Here is a 21,563-nt window from a genome sequence, read left to right on the forward strand (position 1 = left end):
CTGCAGTGAGTTTTGATTACAGAGAACAAAGAAGCTGTTCATGAGCTGGGGAGGAGCGAAACATTTCTCTGCCTGTCGCTCTCTTCCCTCTCTGTCTGTCTGTCTGTCTCTCTCTCTCTCTCTCTCACTCTGTTTTTCTCACTCTCATGCTCTTATGCCCCCATCTGTGTCTCTCCTGCCGACATCTCACTCCTCTCCCTCTCCGTCTCTCTCTCTTCCCCCCCCACCCCATCACACTCTCTCCCCGTCTCTCCTCCCATACTCCCGACTCTCTCTCTCTTTCCCCCATCTTTCTCTCTCTCTCTCTTCCCCCCCCTCCAACCTTGCCATCTCTTTCCCCCCCCCCCCATGTCTCTCTGTCTCCACATCCTCTCCCCCCATATCTTTTCTCCCCGATTACCACCAGTAGCTGCTTTACCTATGCATTTACTCAGCATATGCTTTTCAAACACTGATTTTGAAATGGCTCATAATTATTTCAATCCACCATTTTTAAAAACATTGAAATAAAAAGACATACTCTTCATTTGGTATTACTCTTTAATTCTCTTGCTAGTTTTGGTTGGACCATATTCCTCATGAAGGTTTTAATTCCTTAATGAAACAGATATTCATTTGTACTTAATGTATTATTTATTTAAACTTTCGCTAAATCTTTTAATTTAGTTTTCCTTAACCAACATGCTCCTCATCCCTTTTTAATATTTTTTTTGTACAGATTTCAGACCCTAATCTCAGATTTATTTAAATCACTTCTAATCTCAGTCTAAATCTCTTCAATCTGTGAACGCACTTTCCCAGAGAATGCCATACTCTGTGATATAGTACATAACAATGTCTAAAATAGTCTGCTCCTGATTTGCTTCATTGGCATACTGACCAAGAAAGCTAGATACATTAGATGTGTTCCCTGAACTCATCCTCTGCACTTGCTAAAAATGTGCTTTCTGGCGTCTGTAGGAAAACTAAATTCTCCTTCGAATTACTATGTTACCATTGTTACCCAGTCCATTAATATCTTGATTTGCACACTGCCTGACACACCAGCAACTGTTAGCAGTGTGTAAAACATTTTCAATTTAACCTTCCTGTTCCTCAGCTTCACTGTTATCTTGATTTCTCAGCTAAGATCCTTTCTGCACTCTCATCTATTATTTTCAGGGCTACCCTTAATTTATTCTCCTAATAGTCAAATGTCCAAGAATATTTAGTTCCTAATTCTGGTTTCTCTGCAGGCACACCTCTAATGGCTCTTAGATTAAATCATTTTCTAATAATTATTTTTTGTGAATGTTTGACACAAAGTAGTGTCTTTACATTTATCCTTCAATTTCCCTGGTGCAGCTTAGTTTGAAAAAGGAAGCAGGGCAATAGTAACTGTCCAACCATTCCTGACCATGTCTGCTTATTTTTAATCAAATTACTGCCCTATAATCATCATCTTGCTCTTACTGCTTTTGAATTTATTCTTTGTGAACCCCTTAATAACCAGAGTATTCAGTGTGAGCAGATGAAGCATCGCGTTTATTGTGTCTTTGATATGCTCATGTATATTGAAATGCTTTAATGTATTGAATTGAATGAATGAATTGAATTAGATATCACACATGTCTTTCACTCTGTTGTATATTGTTGAGTTTATAACACTATTGCATGACTGATCTCAATATGGACTCATCTTCTCTTGATACTACAGGAAGGGGAAGGAAGTTCCTCCATCTTTCAAACTGTTCTTTAGCAGTTCACTGGCTTTAAGACACGTCAACCTATCGGGCACCAAACTCCCTCCAGAAGCACTCAAGTCAGTATATGTTACTTTTCTATGATATGTTTTTTTTAACCAATTCAGTCCCTTTGGTTTCTAATTATTTATGAGTTTATCTGGATGAAGGGACTGGGGGCATTCTAGCGAAGTTTGCCGATGATACGAAGTTAGGTGGACAGGCAGGTGGTACTGAGGAAGTGGGGAGGCTGCAGTAGGATCTAGACAGTTTGGGAGAGTGGTCCAGGAAATGGCTGATGGAATTCAATGTGAGCAAATGCGGGGTCTTGCACTTTGGAAAAAAGAATACAAGCATGGGCTACTTTCTAAACGGTAAGAAAATTTGTAAAGCCAAAGTACAAAGGGATCTGGGAGTGCTAGTCGAGGATTCTCTAATGGTAAACATGCAGGTTGAGTCCGTGATTAAGAAAGCGAATGCAATGTTGTCATTTATCTCAAGAGGGTTGGAATATAAAAGCACCGTTGTGCTACTGAGACTTTATAAAGCTCTGGTTAGGCCCCATTTGGAGTACTGTGTCCAGTTTTGGTCCCCACACCTCAGGAAGGACATACTGGCACTGGAGCGTGTCCAGCGGAGATTCACACGGATGATCCATGGAATGGTAGGTCCAACATACAAGGAATGGCTATGGATCCTGGGATTGTATTCATTGGCGTTTAGAAGATAAAGGGGAGATCTAATAGAAACTTACAAGATTGTACATGGCTTAGAAAGGGTGGACGCTAGGAAATTGTTTCCGTTAGGCAAGGAGACTAGAACCCGTGGAATAGAATTAGAGGGGGTCAATTCAGAACAGAAATGCAGAGACATTTCTTCAGCCAGAGAGTGGTGGGCCTGTGGAATTCATTGCCACAGGGTGCAGTGGAGGCCGGGACGCTAAATGTCTTCAAGGCAGAGATTGATAGATTCTTGATGTCTCAAGGAATTAAGGGCTATGGGGAGAATGCGGGTATGTGGAGTTGAAATGTCCATCAGCCATGATTGAATGGCGGAGTGGACTCGATGGGCCGAATGGCCTTACTTCCACTCCTATGTCTTATGGTCTTATGGTTTGTTTTTTGAAGACGCATTGTCCTTCTGATCCTCCTATCTTGTCCGCCTCTTCTCTCACATCTCCTTATGACTGAAAATGTGTTGCTGGTTAAAGCACAGCAGGTTAGGCACATCCTAGGAACAGGAAATTCGTCATTCCTGACGAAGGGCTTATGCCCGAAACGTCGAATTTCCTGTTCCTAGGATGCTGCCTAACCTGCTGTGCTTTAACCAGCAACACATTTTCAGCTCTGATCTCCAACATCTGCAGACTTCATTTTTTACACATCTCCTTATGCCAATTATCTGCTCCAGAGTGTCTATGATAACCAGCTTCTAAGTTGTCACATTTCTATAATGCTGGATATAAATTTATCATAGAAATTCTTCTCTACATTTATTGGAAAATCTGATCAATGTTTAATTTATTTTTTCCAGTAACATAATGTACATCAGTACAACATGCCTGGGTTATGATCTTGAAGTAATGTCTTGCCATTTCATGCCACAGTACTCTGGATGGCAGAGGTCCTGCTGCCAGCTGGATTTTAAAAATATTTGTTCTGTATTCATTTCTGCTGGGCAAATTAGGTTAGCAGTGAAGAATTCAGCTCTCTTTGTTTAAAAGTATTCAATATCAGCAACAAGCAATCACCAAAATCATCCATAAACAGTAAGATGCAGTTTAAAGCTCCCTTTGTTCTATCCTAATATTCTGGCAAATTCAAAATGCACCCTATACCCATCAGTGTAACAGTTTTGCCATCTTAATTGTCAATTAGTGCTCAATTAGTCTATTTGCATATTGTGGGCTTGTTATCATAAAGAGCCCTTTTGAAAATGTCCATCCTCATTTCATGTGGAACTATTAATAGCTAGCAGTCAGTGGAGATGTTTCATCCTGAATGAAAATTGATTTTGAGTCCTGGCCAGTGTCGAATCCATTGCAGCATCCAGTGTTCCTGAAGTTTAATTTTCTGCACCAAGTGAGGTGGTAACTTTGAACTATTTACTTCTCTGTAGTGAATTGGAAAATCATGATTGCCCCTTAAGTACAAGCGGGATCCAATAATAGTGAAAATGTTAGGTGAAGACTTGGGACGCAACTTTATAGGGGTCTGATTAACATGCACTATGTGTAATGTGTGTCTTGTTAATGGCACAACTCACTCACCTCATTAATATTCAGTTTGCTATCTTGCCAAACTATTCAAACATGGTAGATATCAGGAAAACTCTACAAGGAAACCAGTGTGTGTACCTGACTGATTCAGTTCACCACTTGCTCCTAAATGACCATCATGTTAGAACCTGGTGGACGCCAACATCCCAGGATCTCAGGGCATGTCCCATTGGTATTGGCCCCGCACCCCTCATGTTTACAGACATTGGCATCTGAAATATACCAGCTTCTAAGAATCCTCATGGTACATCACTAACACACCCTCAGTATGCTTCTCTTGTTCAGTACTACACTTAGTCTGTAGCAGCAACTATCATTGTAATGCTGCAGCAAAGACACGCTCTGCTTAGGAACAGGCCCCTAGCTCATGGATTGCATTAAGCTGCCTTACAGTCCCTTTGATCACTGTCATAGCACTTACTCACTCTGAGTCTACTTGGGTGCTGCTTTGCCTTGCCTTGTTGTGCATTGACCCAAAGCCAGGAACCCTGTCTTAATTGTCAGCAGGCCTCAGTCAGATGAAGGGAATAGACTTTGCTTCGAGGTTCCTGCAGAATAAACCAAGGGCAGCTTCTAGTACCAGTCCAGGACCTACTAAGGGCAGACAGAATCCGGATCCTCTTTTCACAAGGGGTGAGGAGCCAAATGTTAGGCAGCCTGTGACCTGTCTAGACTCTTGCTGGCCTATTGTGGGTCGTTACTGCTGAAGTGAGAAAACATCAAGTATTATAGGTAATGAAAATGGGTAGCACAGCTGTTAATGATGGTGCATGTGGCCAATTGTCCCAATTTAATACATAGACAGCACAGAGGGCATGCATCAATAGCATCAGGAGTTGGGGCAAGTGGGGGAGAATGTTTGCAGGTAGTTGTGAAAGTGATAGAGCATGAGCCTTGGTGGGAGTTGGACACAATGGCAGGGATAAATGTAATTTGAGATATTAGAGAGGTTTGGTGGTTCTTACCTGAGCAGTGCAGAGCAGAGAAGGAACTTCTCCTTTGTAATGGTGGGCATTCTTTCAAAGACTGCTTTAACCCCAGTTGAAACCTCAGACTAGGCTGGCATGGTCTGGAGTGTTGTGATCCTCACTGCTGGCCCTGGGAGAGAATAAAACCCTGCATGGCACTACCCCTTTCAACAGGGCTTCCAGGTTCCTGCTTTCAAGGCAGGGCACTGATTACCCCCTGTCTACCATATCCTGGTCAAATACCAGGAAAAGTGTAAGGCAACTTCAGCTGACTGTGCTTGTGTGGGTGCACAACCCATTTTAAAGGTTGCATGGGATTCCGTTGTTTTAACGGATATCCAATGTGTAACAAGTTGTGCCAGCAATAGCATGTGGTAGATCAGACTGAGAACAAATGTAAGAGATGCCATAGGAGCAGGGTGAGTTTGGTAAGACAGGATGGGAAAACTCACTCAGCCTCGAAGCAACTCGATCTTAGTCAAAACCACGCAAGATTTAACCTGTGTGTTTTCTGTTTAGTATTGCCAAGGTTGGCAATGCAATATTCATTTGAAAGCAATTCTTTCTTTACAGAGCACTTTTACTTGGGCTTTCTTGCAATCCTCACCTAAAGGATGTTTCTCTTGACCTTAGCACTTGTGAGGTAAGAAGGAACAATTTTATTTATTGAATCAATGTAACTTTCAAGAGTAGTAGGAAACTCTGTTAAACTTAGTTAATATTTCAATTTGGAGAATATACATTTTCTCCCATTGTTGTTCTTGACATTGTCTCCCTCGTGAAAAGTTTGTTTTTTGTCCCAGATGCCCTTGAGTACTGTAACAAGCGTTCACAAAAAAAAGTCTCTCGAATGACTGCTGATGTCCTTTTGGCAGCAGTGAACATCCTATCAATATCTGTATTTGGTTGTGAAATTTCTTTGTATGTGGGGGCTCCTGAGTAGCCATGATAATTGGAAATCCCAGCTGATTCTTCCATCTCAGACTCAACAGTGCTGTGGTGCATTCAGGTTCCCTAATACCATCCCAGATGGCATCGACTAACTGCATACATTTTGCTCAGCTCAGTGATGGTAATGCACTGACTCTTGGGAAATGCTGTGTATTTTAATTTTGGCAAAAAACGTATTCCTGTCCTGACCGTTCACATACAGGAAATCTAAGTATTGCTTATACCCTTGTGATAAGGTTGCTCAAGTTCAGGTAGAAATAGGAATTTATCAATTAACCTTATGTTATGAAAATGTGAATTTGAAAAGAGTGATTTGTTTCCAATTCAGTTTGCATACTTAACCATTTATGTGCTGATTGAAAAAGCACATAATCTAGACTGGTTTTCTTGAGTTAAACAAGTTAGGTGTTTGTTTTGAGGGTTACAATGCAGTTTGAAAAAAAAGAGAATTGTTTATTTAAGAAAGTCCCCGTGTTGCCGATGCACACTGAGCTCAAACATGCAAAAATACAAATTAAATTAAATTGGCAAAGGTCAAGTGCAAACAGAAGGAAGGACGGGAAAAGGAAAGTTAGTGCCCGGTATACAGAGTTTTCACCTCTCAACCACGGCAGTTGTTTGAAGATCATGAAGATCGTCCTTTTTCTTTCTCAAATTGCGACTTCAGAAATTCAAAGGCTTTCTTCTATGAAAGTTCTTAGCCTTACATAATTCCAGCAAACAGGTCTCAAATCTTTAGTGGATGTTTAGACAGAGAAAAGGGACAATTATTCCTTACTGCTGCTGGCACTTTCTGCTCTTCTGCAAATCTATGCATCAGAAGCACACAAAGATCTTGTATCACCTGTCTTTCCTTCAGTTTGTAAGTAGAGGTTAAAAATCTTGTGGAGTCCAAAAGGAAACTGATCAGCTGATGGACTCATACAGCATGGAAATAGATTCTTTGGTTCAACTAGTCCATGCTGAACATGATCCCAAACTAAACTAGTCCCATCTTCCTATGCTTGGCCCACAGCCCTCTAAACCTAAACTATTCATGTACTTATCCAAATGTCTTTTAAACATTGAAACTGTCCGCACATCCACCACTTCCTCAGGAAGTTCATTCCACACATGAGTCACTCTCTGCCCCTCAAATCTTTTTTCAGTCTCTCTCCTCTCACCTTAAAAATGTGCCCCTAGTCTTGAAAAGGCACCTACCATTGACCCTATCTATAATCCCTCATGATTTTATAAGGTCACCTTGCAGCCTCCTATCCTCCAATGATAAAAGTCCCAGTCTGTCCAGCCTTTCTCTCTCACTCGAACCTTCCATCTGGCACAACTTCTCTTTAACATTGTGTGATGGCCCAAGTAGGTAAATTATTTGGTGTTCCAGCAGTTAACTCATTGATGATTCATTTCCTCCACTTGGTGAGAGTGTGAGGAAGCAATTACCTCTGAAGATGGCCTTTTCTATACAAAAGTGTTGGAAAGAAGGAATCTGGTGATGTTGTATACCTCAGCCATCTTAAAGCAAACCAGTACTTGGCATATTCTGTCCTTTGGAACTATGTTTCTTCAAAGATTAATGATGAATAACAATGAGAAAAATAATATTTGGTATAGCGATCAATTTGGTTCTCAAATTGCGTTGTTGTTGGATTATCATAGTTCTAAATAATTAGATGCAATTTCTAAATCTGATGATCAATAAGATACTATAACTAATATAATTGATTAAATTGATTCAGATGATTGACTTCATAGCTGGTTTCTTATCAAGATGTTCTATATAGAAGTATTTATTAACCGATAGAGTAACAATCTTCCTTTAATTGGTGAATCTGCATTTGCTGATGTTTACATAGTAATGTGTTTCAATACTAGCTGTATGACCAGATCAGTTTTGGGGCTTGTTTAGCCAATAATTTTAACAATTTTCAAGGGCTAGTGTGATCAGAATTCAGGGTTGCTGAACTGCTATGCTGTAATGCTATTGTCCACACCAGCTCTGCACTGATGTATGCTATTCTTTTCCCCCTTTACTGCTTTCCTTAGCTTGGTCACTGTGTAAGTACCCTCCCTGCCTTTTAACCACTGTAGATCCAGTAAGTGGCTTCCTTATCTATCTGTCAGGATTACCATTAGAACTGTTTGGCACAGATATTTTCTGCAATAGCATTTTTGGCTCAAGTCTAGTGTTTGATGAAGTGTTGGGCAAGTCCCATTTGATCATTTATAGAAAAATGCCTTTTTGTTCGTGTCAATATACAGTCTATGTTGTTTTGATGCTACTTGTTCATAAGTGTTCTGCTTTTTTGAATATAAAAATCTGCATATTGAAACAGTCGTGTAAGCAAACATTCATTAGAAATTTCTAGGCTAGAAATTGTCAAGTTAATTAATCTACATGAATTTTGAGTACGATTTACAGTTTTCAAAATAGGTTTTCACTTTTATATTCAATTTCACACTCACATCTAATTTTTTTAGGTGTTAAATGTTGAAGTTTCATAAATATTTTAGGTGGTATGGTGGCTCAGTGATTATCACTGCTGCCTCACAGTGCCAGGAACCCAGATTTAGTTCCAGCCTTGGGTGACTGTCTTTGCACATACTCTGTGTGTGCATGTACTTCCTCTGGGTGCTCTGGTTTCCTCCCACAGTCCAAAGACATTCTGGTTCGGTGGATTGGCAATGCTAAATCACCTTGTTGTTCAGGATGTGCAGACTAGGTGGATTAGCCATGGTAAATGTGGGGTAACGGATAGGATGGGGAGTTGGATCTGGGTGGGATGTTCTTCGGAGGGTCGGTGCAGAATCAGTAGTCTTTGATTCTATGATTAAATGCAATTAATACAAGTCTGTAAATTTCATATCAATTTTAAAATGTATTTAAATCAATATTGCTGTTGAACATTAGGTAGAAAGTAGTCGGAAGCCAAAAGCGGGATTCATGATTTGAAAGCCAGAACTTTTAGTGATGCAGAACAAATGGTTAAATGTCTACAGGATGCATATCTTGTTTTAAACTAGAATGCAAAATATAAAGTTTCAAAAGAATTAACTGACATGTGTTACGTGTATTATTGTAAGAATTTTGAAGTTTCCTGGCTACTTCAGGCTGGAACGTAAGTGCTGGAGGGTTGGGGGCAGTTTGGGAGGAAGAAGTTGGCAGAGCAATGTTGGGAGTCTTTGGAAACAATAATATCATTAGAGGAAGGAAATAATCATTAAGCTTTTTTTATTCTTGCTTAATCATTAAAATATGATTCAGGTATCACAGTAACTGCGTTTATTTTGGTCCATTCACCAATTGCTGCTTCCTGCTGTTTTTGCATTGGTTTTGTGTTTGCAGTCTACTCAATTCAAACACACTTAATTCAAATGATCAGATAATTCAAATTGTTAGCTGTAACATCCCCCATTACTGTGCAATTGACATTGCTTAATTTGAATTATTTGATAATCCTTTCCATTCTACTGCAAAATAAAACTATCATGCTGTCTGCTTTTTATTGTTACTTCTGCATCTTTCATAAAATGCTACCATTATATTTTAAAATTTTCAGTTGAAAAATACAATGTAGTGTTCAGTCATCTCTCATTTAATCAGATCTTTGTGTAATAGTTAATCATTTTGGGGCATTTTTAGACAGCAGGGTGCAAGATGCCACCATGCTTAACTGCTTTCGTCGAATCGCAGTAGCCTTGAACATCGTTAATTATGTTAGAAATAACCAGTGCATCACCAAATGTTGTTTGAACTGCACGTCATGAAATTTAAAAGGCATCTATAAGAATTGAAAAGTATGCTTAAAATTGTCTTCTAATTGCAGCTGCCTTCTTGAAAAGATATTCAGTTTGCAAAGTAAACTAAGGAATATACTACGACATTATATTTCCCAGCAGATGATTAGCAAAGTGTATTTGTAATACCTCATTGAAACTGTGATAATCATTAAATATTGTGGCATCCCAGTTATTCACTAAAATTAACTCCAAGCTTTTGCCCACAGCTAAGGTCAGGTGGGGCTCAGATTTTAGAAGGTTGCATTGCAGAAGTCCATAATATTTCAAAACTGGATATTTCAGACAATGGTAAGAAGAGTTATTTTTGAATTTTCTTACAATGAGTCTTATCTATAAAACAATATAGCTGTTTAATTTCATGTATCATGTGAAGAATTCACTACTAAGTCTTTGCACGCTTCCATAAACCAAATGAAATCTCAGCAATACTTGTGCCATTCAAACCTTAGAGTAAATTTATTTTGTGACTAGCTGCCTTTTGTATTTGTTAAACTAGCCCTTTTGTTCAATGTAGATGTAAAATATTTATCAACAAGAATTATCCCTTTAAATATTTTATTTAAACCTATTATCATAGTCAAACTTTGGGACAAATACTCTGTTTTATTCAAATTTTAATGCATCTTTGTGGGCAGGTGATAACACTGATTATTTCAGATACCTGTAGAAATTAAGATCCTGAAAGCAGGAATAGGCTATTTAATGATCAGGTCTATTCTGCTATCGAGTGAGACAATGACTGATCTGGAATCTACTGTGAATAGCTGGCCTTGGCTCCAAATTTCATAATACCTTCAGTTAACAAAAATCTATCCAGTTCCAATTTAAAATTAACAATTCATCTGGCATCAGTTTCTGTTTGTGGAAAAGCATATCCAACTTGTAGCAGCCTTTGTGTGTGGAACAATGACCAAATTTAAATCCTGGAAGATGTGTCTGTACTTTTTGAACTATACCTCCTAGTCTCAGACTCTCCAACCAATGGGAATGGTTTCTTTTTATCTAATCTATCCCTTTATTACTTAAGTAATCTTAAACAATGATCAAATCAGCCTTTATAGCCCAGTTAGAGTAATCTTGCTTCATAATTTAACCCTTGGTGTTCAGATACGATTATGGTAAATCGTATACGCACTTCCTCCAACATGGGTGTATCCTTCTTAAGAATCTGCACTCAGAATAGTTCGTCATACTCTAAGTGTGCCCTAACGCGGGTTTTGTGTTATTGAAACATAATTTCCTCCACCACGCCTTTATGTTGTAGTTTTCTAGATATAAAATCCAGAATTGTTTTCACAGTTTGATTATTTCTGTACTCCCCCATGAAATTTTAATGATCCTTGTACCTGGATACTTAAACCTTTCTGGAACTTCATTTCTTATTTTTTTTACCACTTAAAAAGTGTAGAACAAAAGTATTTTTTAGGTCCATATAGACTTTGCCAACATTGATGACAGCTTTGCTCATTTGCTTAAGCTGTTAATCACTTTGTAATGTTCTGCTTCCATCTATACTGCTTGCAAAGCCACATATTCCTCTGTTATTGGCAAACTTGAATATAGTTTTTAGTCCTGTCATTTGAGTTGTCAAATATGATGAGTTGGGGCCCCAATTGTTTTACAAAAAAATGAATTACATCTTGTCGATTGCAGTTCCTGCTTATTACATTTGCATTCTGTCTCCTGCTATGGAGCTAATTTGCGAAATAATTCCATATGCAGTAATCTGCCTTGATTTCCATGAGTGTGAACTTAAGCTGACAGTATCTTAAGAGACTAATTATCAAAACTGTTCTGGAAGTGTATATAGAGAACATCCTTAGACATATCCCTGTCCACTGCTTCAACAGACTCTTTGAATTATTTAGTCAGGTCCATCAGGAACTACCTACCAATGTGCATCAGTCAGGGCTAAATGATAATAGGATAGGGGAATGGGTTTGGGTGGGTTAGTCTTCAGATGGTCATTGTGGACTTCTTGGACCGAAGGGTCACCTTCCTCTCTGTAGGGATTCTGTGATTCTATGGTTTTATGTCCATGCTGGCTATCCCTCCACAGCTGAAAAGTTTCAAGCATTCAGACCCTTAAATCTTCCTTGTAGACACTCAGTTCTTGACAGGTAATATTTGGCTAACAGATTTCTCAATCACTTTTCTTAAAGCAGTGTACAATATGAATCTAAAGAAACAGTTTTTTGGAATCAGCAATGCTGTGCAGATGATTATAAACTAAAATTAAAGCAAAGTACTGCAGAGACTGGAGATCTGAAATAACAAAAAACACCAATGCCCAAATAGCAGATTATTGAATTATTTATGCCTGCTGCCTACTCAGGTTTGCTTTATACATATTGAGTGCTGTGTTTCTTACATTACAGCAATGTCTGTAAGAGTAATTGGTTTTGAATGACTTTGTGAATCCTGACATTTGTGATGACCACAACATAAATGCAAGTTTTTTTTCCCCCCTTTTCCTTATGTTTGAGGACAGCTGACCTCAGTCACTAGGCAGTAAAATTAAGGTCACCCTCTCCCACAAAATAATCAGCAGCTAACAACCCCAGTTACACTGTTGGCTGGAGCTCCAGTGACACAAATATAGAAAGTACCTGTTTAGGTGTATGTACTTTCCAGTTTAACTTCAAGTCAAAGTTGAAGAAGTCAAGGATTTACTGTAAAGAAAATGCATGTTTATAATTTAGTTTACATCACATCCCTATATCCAGCTCTGCTGTCCTGTAGACTGTTCTCTGCACATATGCTTTCTACTACATGTACAGCAAACCATTGATAAGACAGGAGATGACTATATTGTAACATTTGTTTTAGAGACTGTGCAGCCTGTTCATATTTACAACATGTAACCTTCTTTTGTACAGGTTTAGACTCCGATCTTGCTACTCTTGTAGTGTGGATGGGCAAGAATAGGTCAATTCGTCATCTAGCCTTAGGCAAAAATTTCAACAATATAAAGACCAAGTAAGTAAGTTTTTGTGGATACCCAACTATGAAACAGACTAATAAGAAACATTTTTATTGTCTCCAAGTAAATTCATTATATACTTGATTGTCCTAACAGTCTGCGTAACAGAAATATCTTATTTAACAAAGTTTAATCTTGTTCCATACAAGAGAATTATTTTACTATGTCAGTGCACACATGATGGGCCAAATGGCCTCATTTTGCAGTAACAGTTCTGTGATCTTTTCCATTTACTTTTTAGAATCCAAAATATTATTTCACAGTGTGGCTGGTCTGACCCTCTGGCTGATGTAGGAGCAGAAGTAGACCGTTCAGCCCATTACATCTGCTTGCCATTCGATAAAATCATGGCTGATCTGAGAATCCTCAGCTTCACTTTCCTATAACCTTTGATTCTCTTAATTTATTGAGATGTTGTCAATCTCAGCCTTGAATATACTTAATGACCAACCTCAATAGCCCTCTGCGGTAAAGATTTCCACAGATTTGCAACCTTCTGAGAAAAGATTCTTCCTCTTGTCTGTCTTAAATGGTTGACTCCTTACTCCGAGATTCTGCCTTTTAGTCCTGGATTGTCACCCATCGGAGATCAATCTCTTAACTTCTATCCTGCGAAGCCTCCTATGAATCTTGTGTGTTTCAATAAGATTTCCTATTTTTCAAAACTCTAAAGAGTAATGCACAACCTATCTAACCTCTCCTTTAAGAGAGTCCTCCATACCTGGATCAACATAGTGAACCTCTTCTGCTTGGCTTCTAATACTAGTATATCTTGCTTTATGTAAGGAACTAAAACTGCTATCTGATGAGCACCTCATATAGTTTTAGCAAAATCTGCAAGTTTTTCTAATCCATTTCCTTTCAAATGAAGGTTAATGCTTATTTGTCTTTCCTATTGCTTCCTGAACATGTATGCTTGCTCTGAGTGTTTCATGCATTAGAGCCCTCTTCAAATCCTTCTGTGCTGCAGCTTTTTGCAGTTGTTTTCCCATTTGAATAATATTCACTACTTCTGTTCTTCCTGACAAATTGCTTAACTGCATTTTTTTCCCACTTCTTTTTCTATCTGCTGAATATTTTGCCCACTCGCTTATCCTGATTCTCTCATCCAAGTCATTCAATTATAACATTGAAAATAATTGTGGCCCCAGCACTGATTTTTCTGGCATGCCACTAGTTACAGGTTGCTATCCTGAAAATGTCCCCTTCATCCCAACTCTGTCTTCTGTTAGTTAGCCACTCCTTTAGCCAAGTTAATGTATGGCCTCTAACACCATAGACTCTTATCTTATAAGTACCCTTATGTGTGAAATCTTATTGAAGTTTTGGCATTTTTTGAAGATAGTGATTTTTACCTGTTCCTTCTCAACACTTAAAAGCCTGCTGAGTATGACAGTATCATGGCTAGATTTATCCAGTTATCCAAAGGATTTGAGTCTTGCTGGTTACAGGAAGTTACAAACTATTTGGACATTTCTGACCTGAGTTGGGATTTGAACCAGGATTTTCTGGTGAAGTGGGGACACTGCCACTGCTCCTGTGACTTCAACACAACAGTGGTTAAATAGCGTGTTGACTGTTACTGTTTAGGAAGTTTCTGGAGATGTAACAGTATTAATGGAAAGGCACAACAGTATAGAACATTGAACGTTACAGCGCAGTACAGGCCCTTCGGCCCTTGATGTTGCGCTGGCCTGTGAAACCAATCTGAAGCCCATCTAACCGACGCTATTCCATTCTCGTCCATATGCCTACCCACTGACCATTTAAATGTCCTTAAAGTTGGCAGGTCTACTACTGTTGCAGGGGGCAGTGTGTTCCATGCCCCAACTACTCTGAGTATCTGACTACATCTGTCCTATATCTATCACCCCTCAATTTAAAGCAATGCCCCCTCGTGCTAGCATCACCATCCAAGGAAAAAGGCTATCATTGTCCACCCTATCTAACCTTCTGATTATCTTATATGTCTCAATTACGTCACCTCTCAGCCTTCTTTTCACTAACGAAAATAGCCTCAAGTCCTTCAGCCTTTCCTTGTAAGTCCTTCCCTCCATACCAGGCAACATCCGACCGAGTTTCCTCTGAACCCTTTCCAAAGCTTTCACATCTTTCCGATACTGTACACATATCTCAAGAGCAGCTACACCAGAGTTTTGTACAGCTGCAGCATAAACTCATGCTTCCAAAGCTCAATCCCTCTACCAATAAAAACTAACACACTATAGGCTGCCTTAACATCCAGGATCTATGTACCTGGACACTGAGATCTCTCTGGTCGTCTACACTACCAAGAAATCTTACCATTAGTCCAGTACTATGCATTCCTGTTACTCCTTTCAAAGTGAATCACCTCACCACTTGCCACCTCTCAGCCCAGCTCTGCAGCTACTCTGTGTCCCTCTGTAACCTACAACATCCTTCGTCATTATCCACAACTCTACCGACATTAGTGTCACCCGCAAATTTACTAACCCATCCTTCTAAGCCCTCATCCAGGTCATTTATAAAAATGACAAACAACAATGGACCAAAAAAGACCTTGCAGTACCCCACTAATAACTGAACTCCAGGATAGATATTTCCCATCAGCCACCACTCTCTGTCTTCTTTCAGCTCGTTAATTTCTAATCCAAATCACTAAATCACCCTCAATCTCATGCCTCTGTATTTTGTGTAATAGTCTACCATAGGGAACCTCATTAAACGCCTGACTGGAATTCATATACACCACATCAATCGCTTTAACCTCATCCAGCTGTTTGGCCACTTCTCAAAGAACTCAAGGTTTGTGAGGCACAACCTACCCTTCACAAAACTGTGTTGACTATCCCTAATTAACTTATTCCTTTCTAGATTATTACAAATCCTATCCCTTTCCAGCACTTTACCCACAGTCAAAATAAGGCTTACAGGTCTATAATTTCCAGTGTTGTCTGTATTCCCTTTCTTGAATAACATTTGCTATCCTCCAGTCTTCTGCTACTGTCCCTGTAGACAATGACAAAATAAAGATCAAATCCAAAGGCTTGGCAATCTCCCCCAAGGCTTCCCAGAGAACCTAGGATAAATCCCATTTGGTTAAAATCTTCTAAGAGAAAGTGAGGACTGCAGATGCTGGAGATCAGAACTGAAAATGTGTTGCTGGAAAAGCGCAGCAGGTCAGGCAGCATCCAAGGATCAGAGCTGAAAATGTGTTGCTGGAAAAGCGCAGCAGGTCAGGCAGCATCCAAAGATCAGAGCTGAAAATGTGTTGAAGAAGGGCTCATGCTCGAAATGTCGATTCTCCTGCTCCTTGGATGCTGCCTGACCTGCTGCACTTTTCCAGCAACACATTTTCAGCTCTAAATCCTATTTGGCCCCAGGGTGGACTTATCTATATTCAAACTTTCCAGCATTGCTAACACTTCCTCCTAAAGAACTTCCTGTATCTCAGTATTTCCTTGACCACATTATCTTTTCCTAGTGTGAATACTGACACAAAGAATTCGTTTAGTGCTTCCCCTATCTTCTGTGACTCCACGAACAACTTCCCTCTACTATCCTTGATTGGCCCTAATCTTACTCTAGTAATTCTTTTATTCCTGATGTACCTATAGAAAGCTTTAGGATTTTCTTTGATCCTATCAGCCAATGACTTCTCATGTTCCCCTCTGGCTCTTTTTAGCTCTCTCATTAGGTCTTTCCTGGCTAACATGTAACTCTCAAGGGCCCTAAATGAGCCATCACATCTGATCCTCACTTAAGCTGCCTTCTTTCTCTTGACAAGAGATTCAACTTCTTTAACGAACCATGGCTCCCGCGCTCGACAACTTCCCACCTGACCGATACATTCTTACTAAGGACCCGCAGTAGCAGGTCCTTAAATAAGCTCCATATTTCAGTTGTGCCCAAATGAAAAATAGTACTCATGTCACATTTTAGTAACAATCTTAGAATCCAGTGGGTGTGGAGGTGATAATAGCCAGTTTTAAAATAATGATTGCATTTCTTCACACATTTGTGCAGTACTGGCTCTATAGAAGTAAGAGAAAAATATTACTTCAGCTCTGATGAAGAGTCAAATAGACTCAAAACGTTAGCTTGCTCTCTCTCTCTCTATGGATACTGCCTAACCTGTGATCTCCAGCATTTGTTGTATTCAGTACAGATTCCAGTTTCTGTTGTAATTTGTTCCTACATTCTGGAAATATTGAGTTCAGTTTGCTCTTTGAGGAGGTCAAACTAACATTTACGTGCTTTAAATCATAGAAATCTGAATTCTGAACAGACAGTGGTGAGCCTGTTGAATCCTGTCAAGATTTTAGGTAGATTTGCATATTGCTACAATTCGAGGATAGTCAGTGGACCCAGCAGTTTTCTCATCTGGAAAACAATGTATCTTCATTAGTTGCTATGATTTGCAACTGTATCTCCTATCAGTGTGATAAAAATAACTAGTGACATCAACTAGAAATGCATTGCATTAGTACATAATTACTCTTTACACTTAGACTTCAAGCAAATATAATGATATTTTCAGGACATAAGTTGATATAGATAAAAATTAACTTGGAAAACTCTTGAACTGACATGTTCTGAGATACTTTTAGACCTTGTTGATGGCTTTATTTATTTGCCCTGGTCCTTTTTGAAGTTATACTGAACAGGATAATGAACACCACTGAGTAATTTTCTGAAATGTGTAAAAAAAAGTTTTAAAGAATAAAAACAGACTGAAAGTAGGGGTGTAGTATGTGGTTCAACTTTATTTGTCGTGAATGAGATTTACCATAAAAGCACTTGGTTTTGGCAATTGGAGAGTAAACTACTGGAGCTTGTTTATGCATACAATGGTTATTTTGCCCCTTTCTGTATTAAATTTGTTACAGACATCAGTGTGTATTTTTGTAAATGACATTCTCCCTTCTCATGCGTATCACTCAACTTTTGCCTTTCACTGAATGGAGTGTGTAATTATAGTGGGACATGTTTATACTGACAAGTTCCACTATTAATGTGAATAAAGGCACTTATAATGGGAATCTAGAAGTAAGAGCAAAATATCATCACCATGCCCAAATCCAATTAATCATTTTCTGTCTTACCTCAAAGACTACAACTTCTCTTAACTCCCTGATACTTAATTATGTTTGTTACTGTTCGAAAACATGATGTCTCTTACATTATTGCTGTCACAAAATATATTGAATATTGAAGAACAAGTACTCAATGAAATCTGTAGAGGGTTTACCATTCATTTTTAAACCCTCTTGGCTTTGTCATTAAATCCCAACTTATACATGCAACTGTATCTAAATGCAACTGAGTCTTAAAATTATTGACCTGTTATTTGGAATTACAACTTGTATTTTTAATATAAAATCTGATTTTCCTTTCAAAAGAGAACTTGTTGATTAGATTGAACCTATATTTTCTGGAGTTTGAAAAAAAATGAAGTTGATTATTGAAACTTAGAAGATTAGAAGATTTTGAGTGATTTGACAGGGGGATTTGAGAGGTGGCTCCCTTTGGGTTTCCCGAGAACTAGGGCCATAGTCTCAGAACAAGGGATCAATCATTTTGAACTGAGATAAGGAATTTATTCAAAGTTGAGAATTTTTGGAATTTTTCGCCAGGAAAGTGGAATTGAGATCAAAGATGATCTTATTGAATGGTAGAACAACTGAATAGAGCACGTGGCTTGCTACTGTTACTTCTCATCCTACAATTCATCTCTTCTGCTCAGTCTCATATTTTATTTGCTAACATTGCTGTGAAGCATCTTAAAATGTTAAAGACATCCTATAAATCCACATTGTTTAAATAACACTTAATAATAATGGCTGTTTAACATTTACTTTCCCTGATATACTCACTTTTCTGACTTGTAAGTGCTGTACTTAGAGTCATAGAGATGTACACCACGGAAACAGACCGTTCAGTCCAACCTGTCCATGCTGACCAGATATCCTAACCTAATCTAGTCCCATTTGCCGGCACTTGGTCCATATCCCTCCAAACCCTTCCTATTCATATACCCATGTAGATGCCTTTTAAATGTTGCAATTGTACCAGCCTCCATCGCTTCATCTGGCAGCTCATTCCATACATGCATCACTCTCTGCAAGAAAAAGTTGCCCCTTAGGTCCCTTTTATATCTTTTCTCTCTCACTCTAAATGTATGGCCTCTAGTTCTGGACTCCCCCCACCCCAGGGAATAGACTTTGTCTATTTATCCTATCCATGTCCCTCATGATTTTATAAACCTCAATGAGGTCACGCCATAGTCTTTAACACTCCAGGGAAAACAGCCCCAGCTTTTTTTTTAGATTAGACTTACAGTGTGGAAACAGGCCCTTCGGCCCAACAAGTCCACACCAACCCGCCGAAGCGCAACCCACCCATACCCCTACATTGACCCCTTACCTAACACTATGGGCAATTTAGCTTGGCCAATTCACCTGACCCGCACATCTTTGGACTGTGGGAGGAAACCGGAGCACCCGGAGGAAACCCACGCAGACACGGGGAGAACGTGCAAACTCCACACAGTCAGTCGCCTGAGTCGAGAATTGAACCCGGATCTACAGGCGCTGTGAGGCAGCAGTGCTAACCACAGTGCCACCGTGCCGCCCACAGTGCCACCGTGCCGCCCACAGTGCCACCGTGCCGCCCACGGTGCCCAAGAGCTTATTCAGCCTCTTCCTATAACTCAAATCCTTCAACCCTGGCAATATCCTTGTAAATCTTTTCTGAACCCTTTCAAGTTTCACGATATCTTTCCGATAGAATGGAGACCGGAATTGTATGCAATATTCCAAAAGTGGCCTAACCAATATCCTGTACAGCTGCAACATGATATCCCAACTCCTGTACTCAGTACTCTGACCAATAAAGGAAAGCATACCAACCGCCTTCTTCACTATCCTATCTACATGTGACTCCACTTCCAAGGAGCTATGAACCTGCACTCCAAGGTCTTTTTGTTCAGCAATATTCTCTAGGACCTTACCATTAAGTGTATAAGTCCTGCTAAGATTTGCTTTCCCAAAATGCAGCACCTCGCATCTCTTGTACATTTCTTTAACAAGGTGTCGGTGATTGTGGAGCTGCAGTTCAGCAATAGCTGCTAACTTCAACAGAAGGAAAAGTGGATTTTTAGCTGTATTTTGATTATAGGATTTCATTCCAACATTGTACTTGTTCATATTTTCATATGTTCATTTTTTTTCCGCAGGAATCTCGCGCCCGTGCTTGATAACATTGTACAGATGATTCAAGACGAGGAATCAGTAAGTTTTTGCAAGGTTTCGATATTTGACTTGATATTTTAGTAGCAAAATAGCATTCTTATTTCATCTACTGGAGATTTTTAAACTGAAGAAGACACCAAATTGACTGCAAATGATGCATAGTTTTTTTGGTTGATGGAAGGATTCCCAAAATTACAGCTATAACTATTTTAAATTCTTCAGACCATAAGACATAGAAGTGGAAGTAAGGCCATTCGGCCCATCGAGTCCACTCCGCCATTCAATCATGGCTGATGGGCATTTCAACTCCATTTATCCACATTCTCCCCGTAGCACTTAATTCCTCGTGACATCAAGAATCTATCAATCTCTGCCTTGAAGACATTTAGCATCCCGGCCTCCACTGCACTCTGCGGCAATGAATTCCACAGGCCCACCACTCTCTGGCTGAAGAAATTTCTCCGCAGTTCTGTTCTGTATTGACCCCCTCTAATTTTAAGGCTGTGTCCACGGGTCCTAGTCTCCTCGCATAATGGAAAAAATTTCCTAGCATCCACCCTTTCCAAGCCATGTATTATCTTGTAATGATCTTACTTATTTTTTGATTCCTTAATTCTAAATTAATTCCCAAAATGACTAAAATTGGAGGAACCACTAATCTCCAATAACTGACACACTCTCTGATTTGAGTGATGATTTATATATAGAAGGATGTATTGATATGGTGATACCTACGAACTAGCATTTTAATTTTTCGTTGTGAACTTAAGCACCTGTGTTTGACTGATAAAGGTGTGTCATATTTTCACTGCAGATTTTTATTCATGATGAAGTCTATTTGAAATTCTGATTGCATCTGTTGCATTGTCCCTGATATTTGTATCAATTGTCATGTTTCTTCACCTAATTCCTGCCTCACCCCACATTTTTACTTCAATGAGAATCTTGAAGAGGAGTGATGAGAGAATAGGAAGGTCGGGGAATTATATGGATGCAAGGGATGTGGAGAAATATACAGTCCTGACCTCTACGTGATATTACTGACATTATAATCTTAACTGCACAACATTGTGTTAAATGATTGGGCATTTTGTCTTTTTGAATATTAAGAAGAAGGGGTACATCAGATAAAAAGAGGAAAGCTAATTTTTCATTCCTTTCATTATTACTTTAAATCAATTCAGTTCAAAGCTCTAATGTTGTCAGTAGGGGAAACATTCTTGTTACGAGACGTATGAGTGAATGTGTGTCTACCAGCAAAACTGAAAGTAGAAGAAAGGTTTGAATGTCCAGCTGACTGCATACAATTTGCACATTCCATATGAGGTGTTAAACTGAATTATACATAAACACCGTATTCCCTGCTCCCCCAGCTAAAACATTGTAGGGAAGGGGAAAGGGGAGAGCTACATGAGAGAATACCAATCACCTTGCACCAATTTAATGGACACTTAATAAGCTGGGGGTGGAGCTTCCACTTCTTTGGAATAACCAGTCAGAAGCCGTCAGTCCTCCATTATTTCGGGACCGAAGCATGCATCATTGGATCACAGTTTTGACATGGGTTTGGGCACCTTTCAAAGAATCAACCTGCCAAGGAAGACAGGGAGCTCACCTTTGAAAGACCATGCC

General features: G+C 39.3%; 1 protein-coding gene across 3 annotated transcripts in view; it reads left to right on the forward strand.

The window, feature by feature from the left end:
• The window catches only part of LOC132832127 (F-actin-uncapping protein LRRC16A-like), a 458,164-nt gene that overhangs the window by 276,429 nt on the left and 160,172 nt on the right, over positions 1-21,563 (forward strand). For all 3 annotated transcript variants that reach the window (XM_060849857.1, XM_060849859.1, XM_060849860.1), the window contains exons 16-20: positions 1,697-1,801; positions 5,541-5,610; positions 9,920-10,001; positions 12,593-12,692; positions 19,916-19,970. In XM_060849857.1, coding sequence (XP_060705840.1) covers positions 1,697-1,801; positions 5,541-5,610; positions 9,920-10,001; positions 12,593-12,692; positions 19,916-19,970 — 412 coding nt within the window. The remainder of the gene's footprint in view (positions 1-1,696; positions 1,802-5,540; positions 5,611-9,919; positions 10,002-12,592; positions 12,693-19,915; positions 19,971-21,563) is intronic.

This window comes from Hemiscyllium ocellatum, chromosome 34 (assembly GCF_020745735.1).
Source record: "Hemiscyllium ocellatum isolate sHemOce1 chromosome 34, sHemOce1.pat.X.cur, whole genome shotgun sequence".
In the NCBI taxonomy this organism is placed as follows: domain Eukaryota; kingdom Metazoa; phylum Chordata; class Chondrichthyes; order Orectolobiformes; family Hemiscylliidae; genus Hemiscyllium; species Hemiscyllium ocellatum.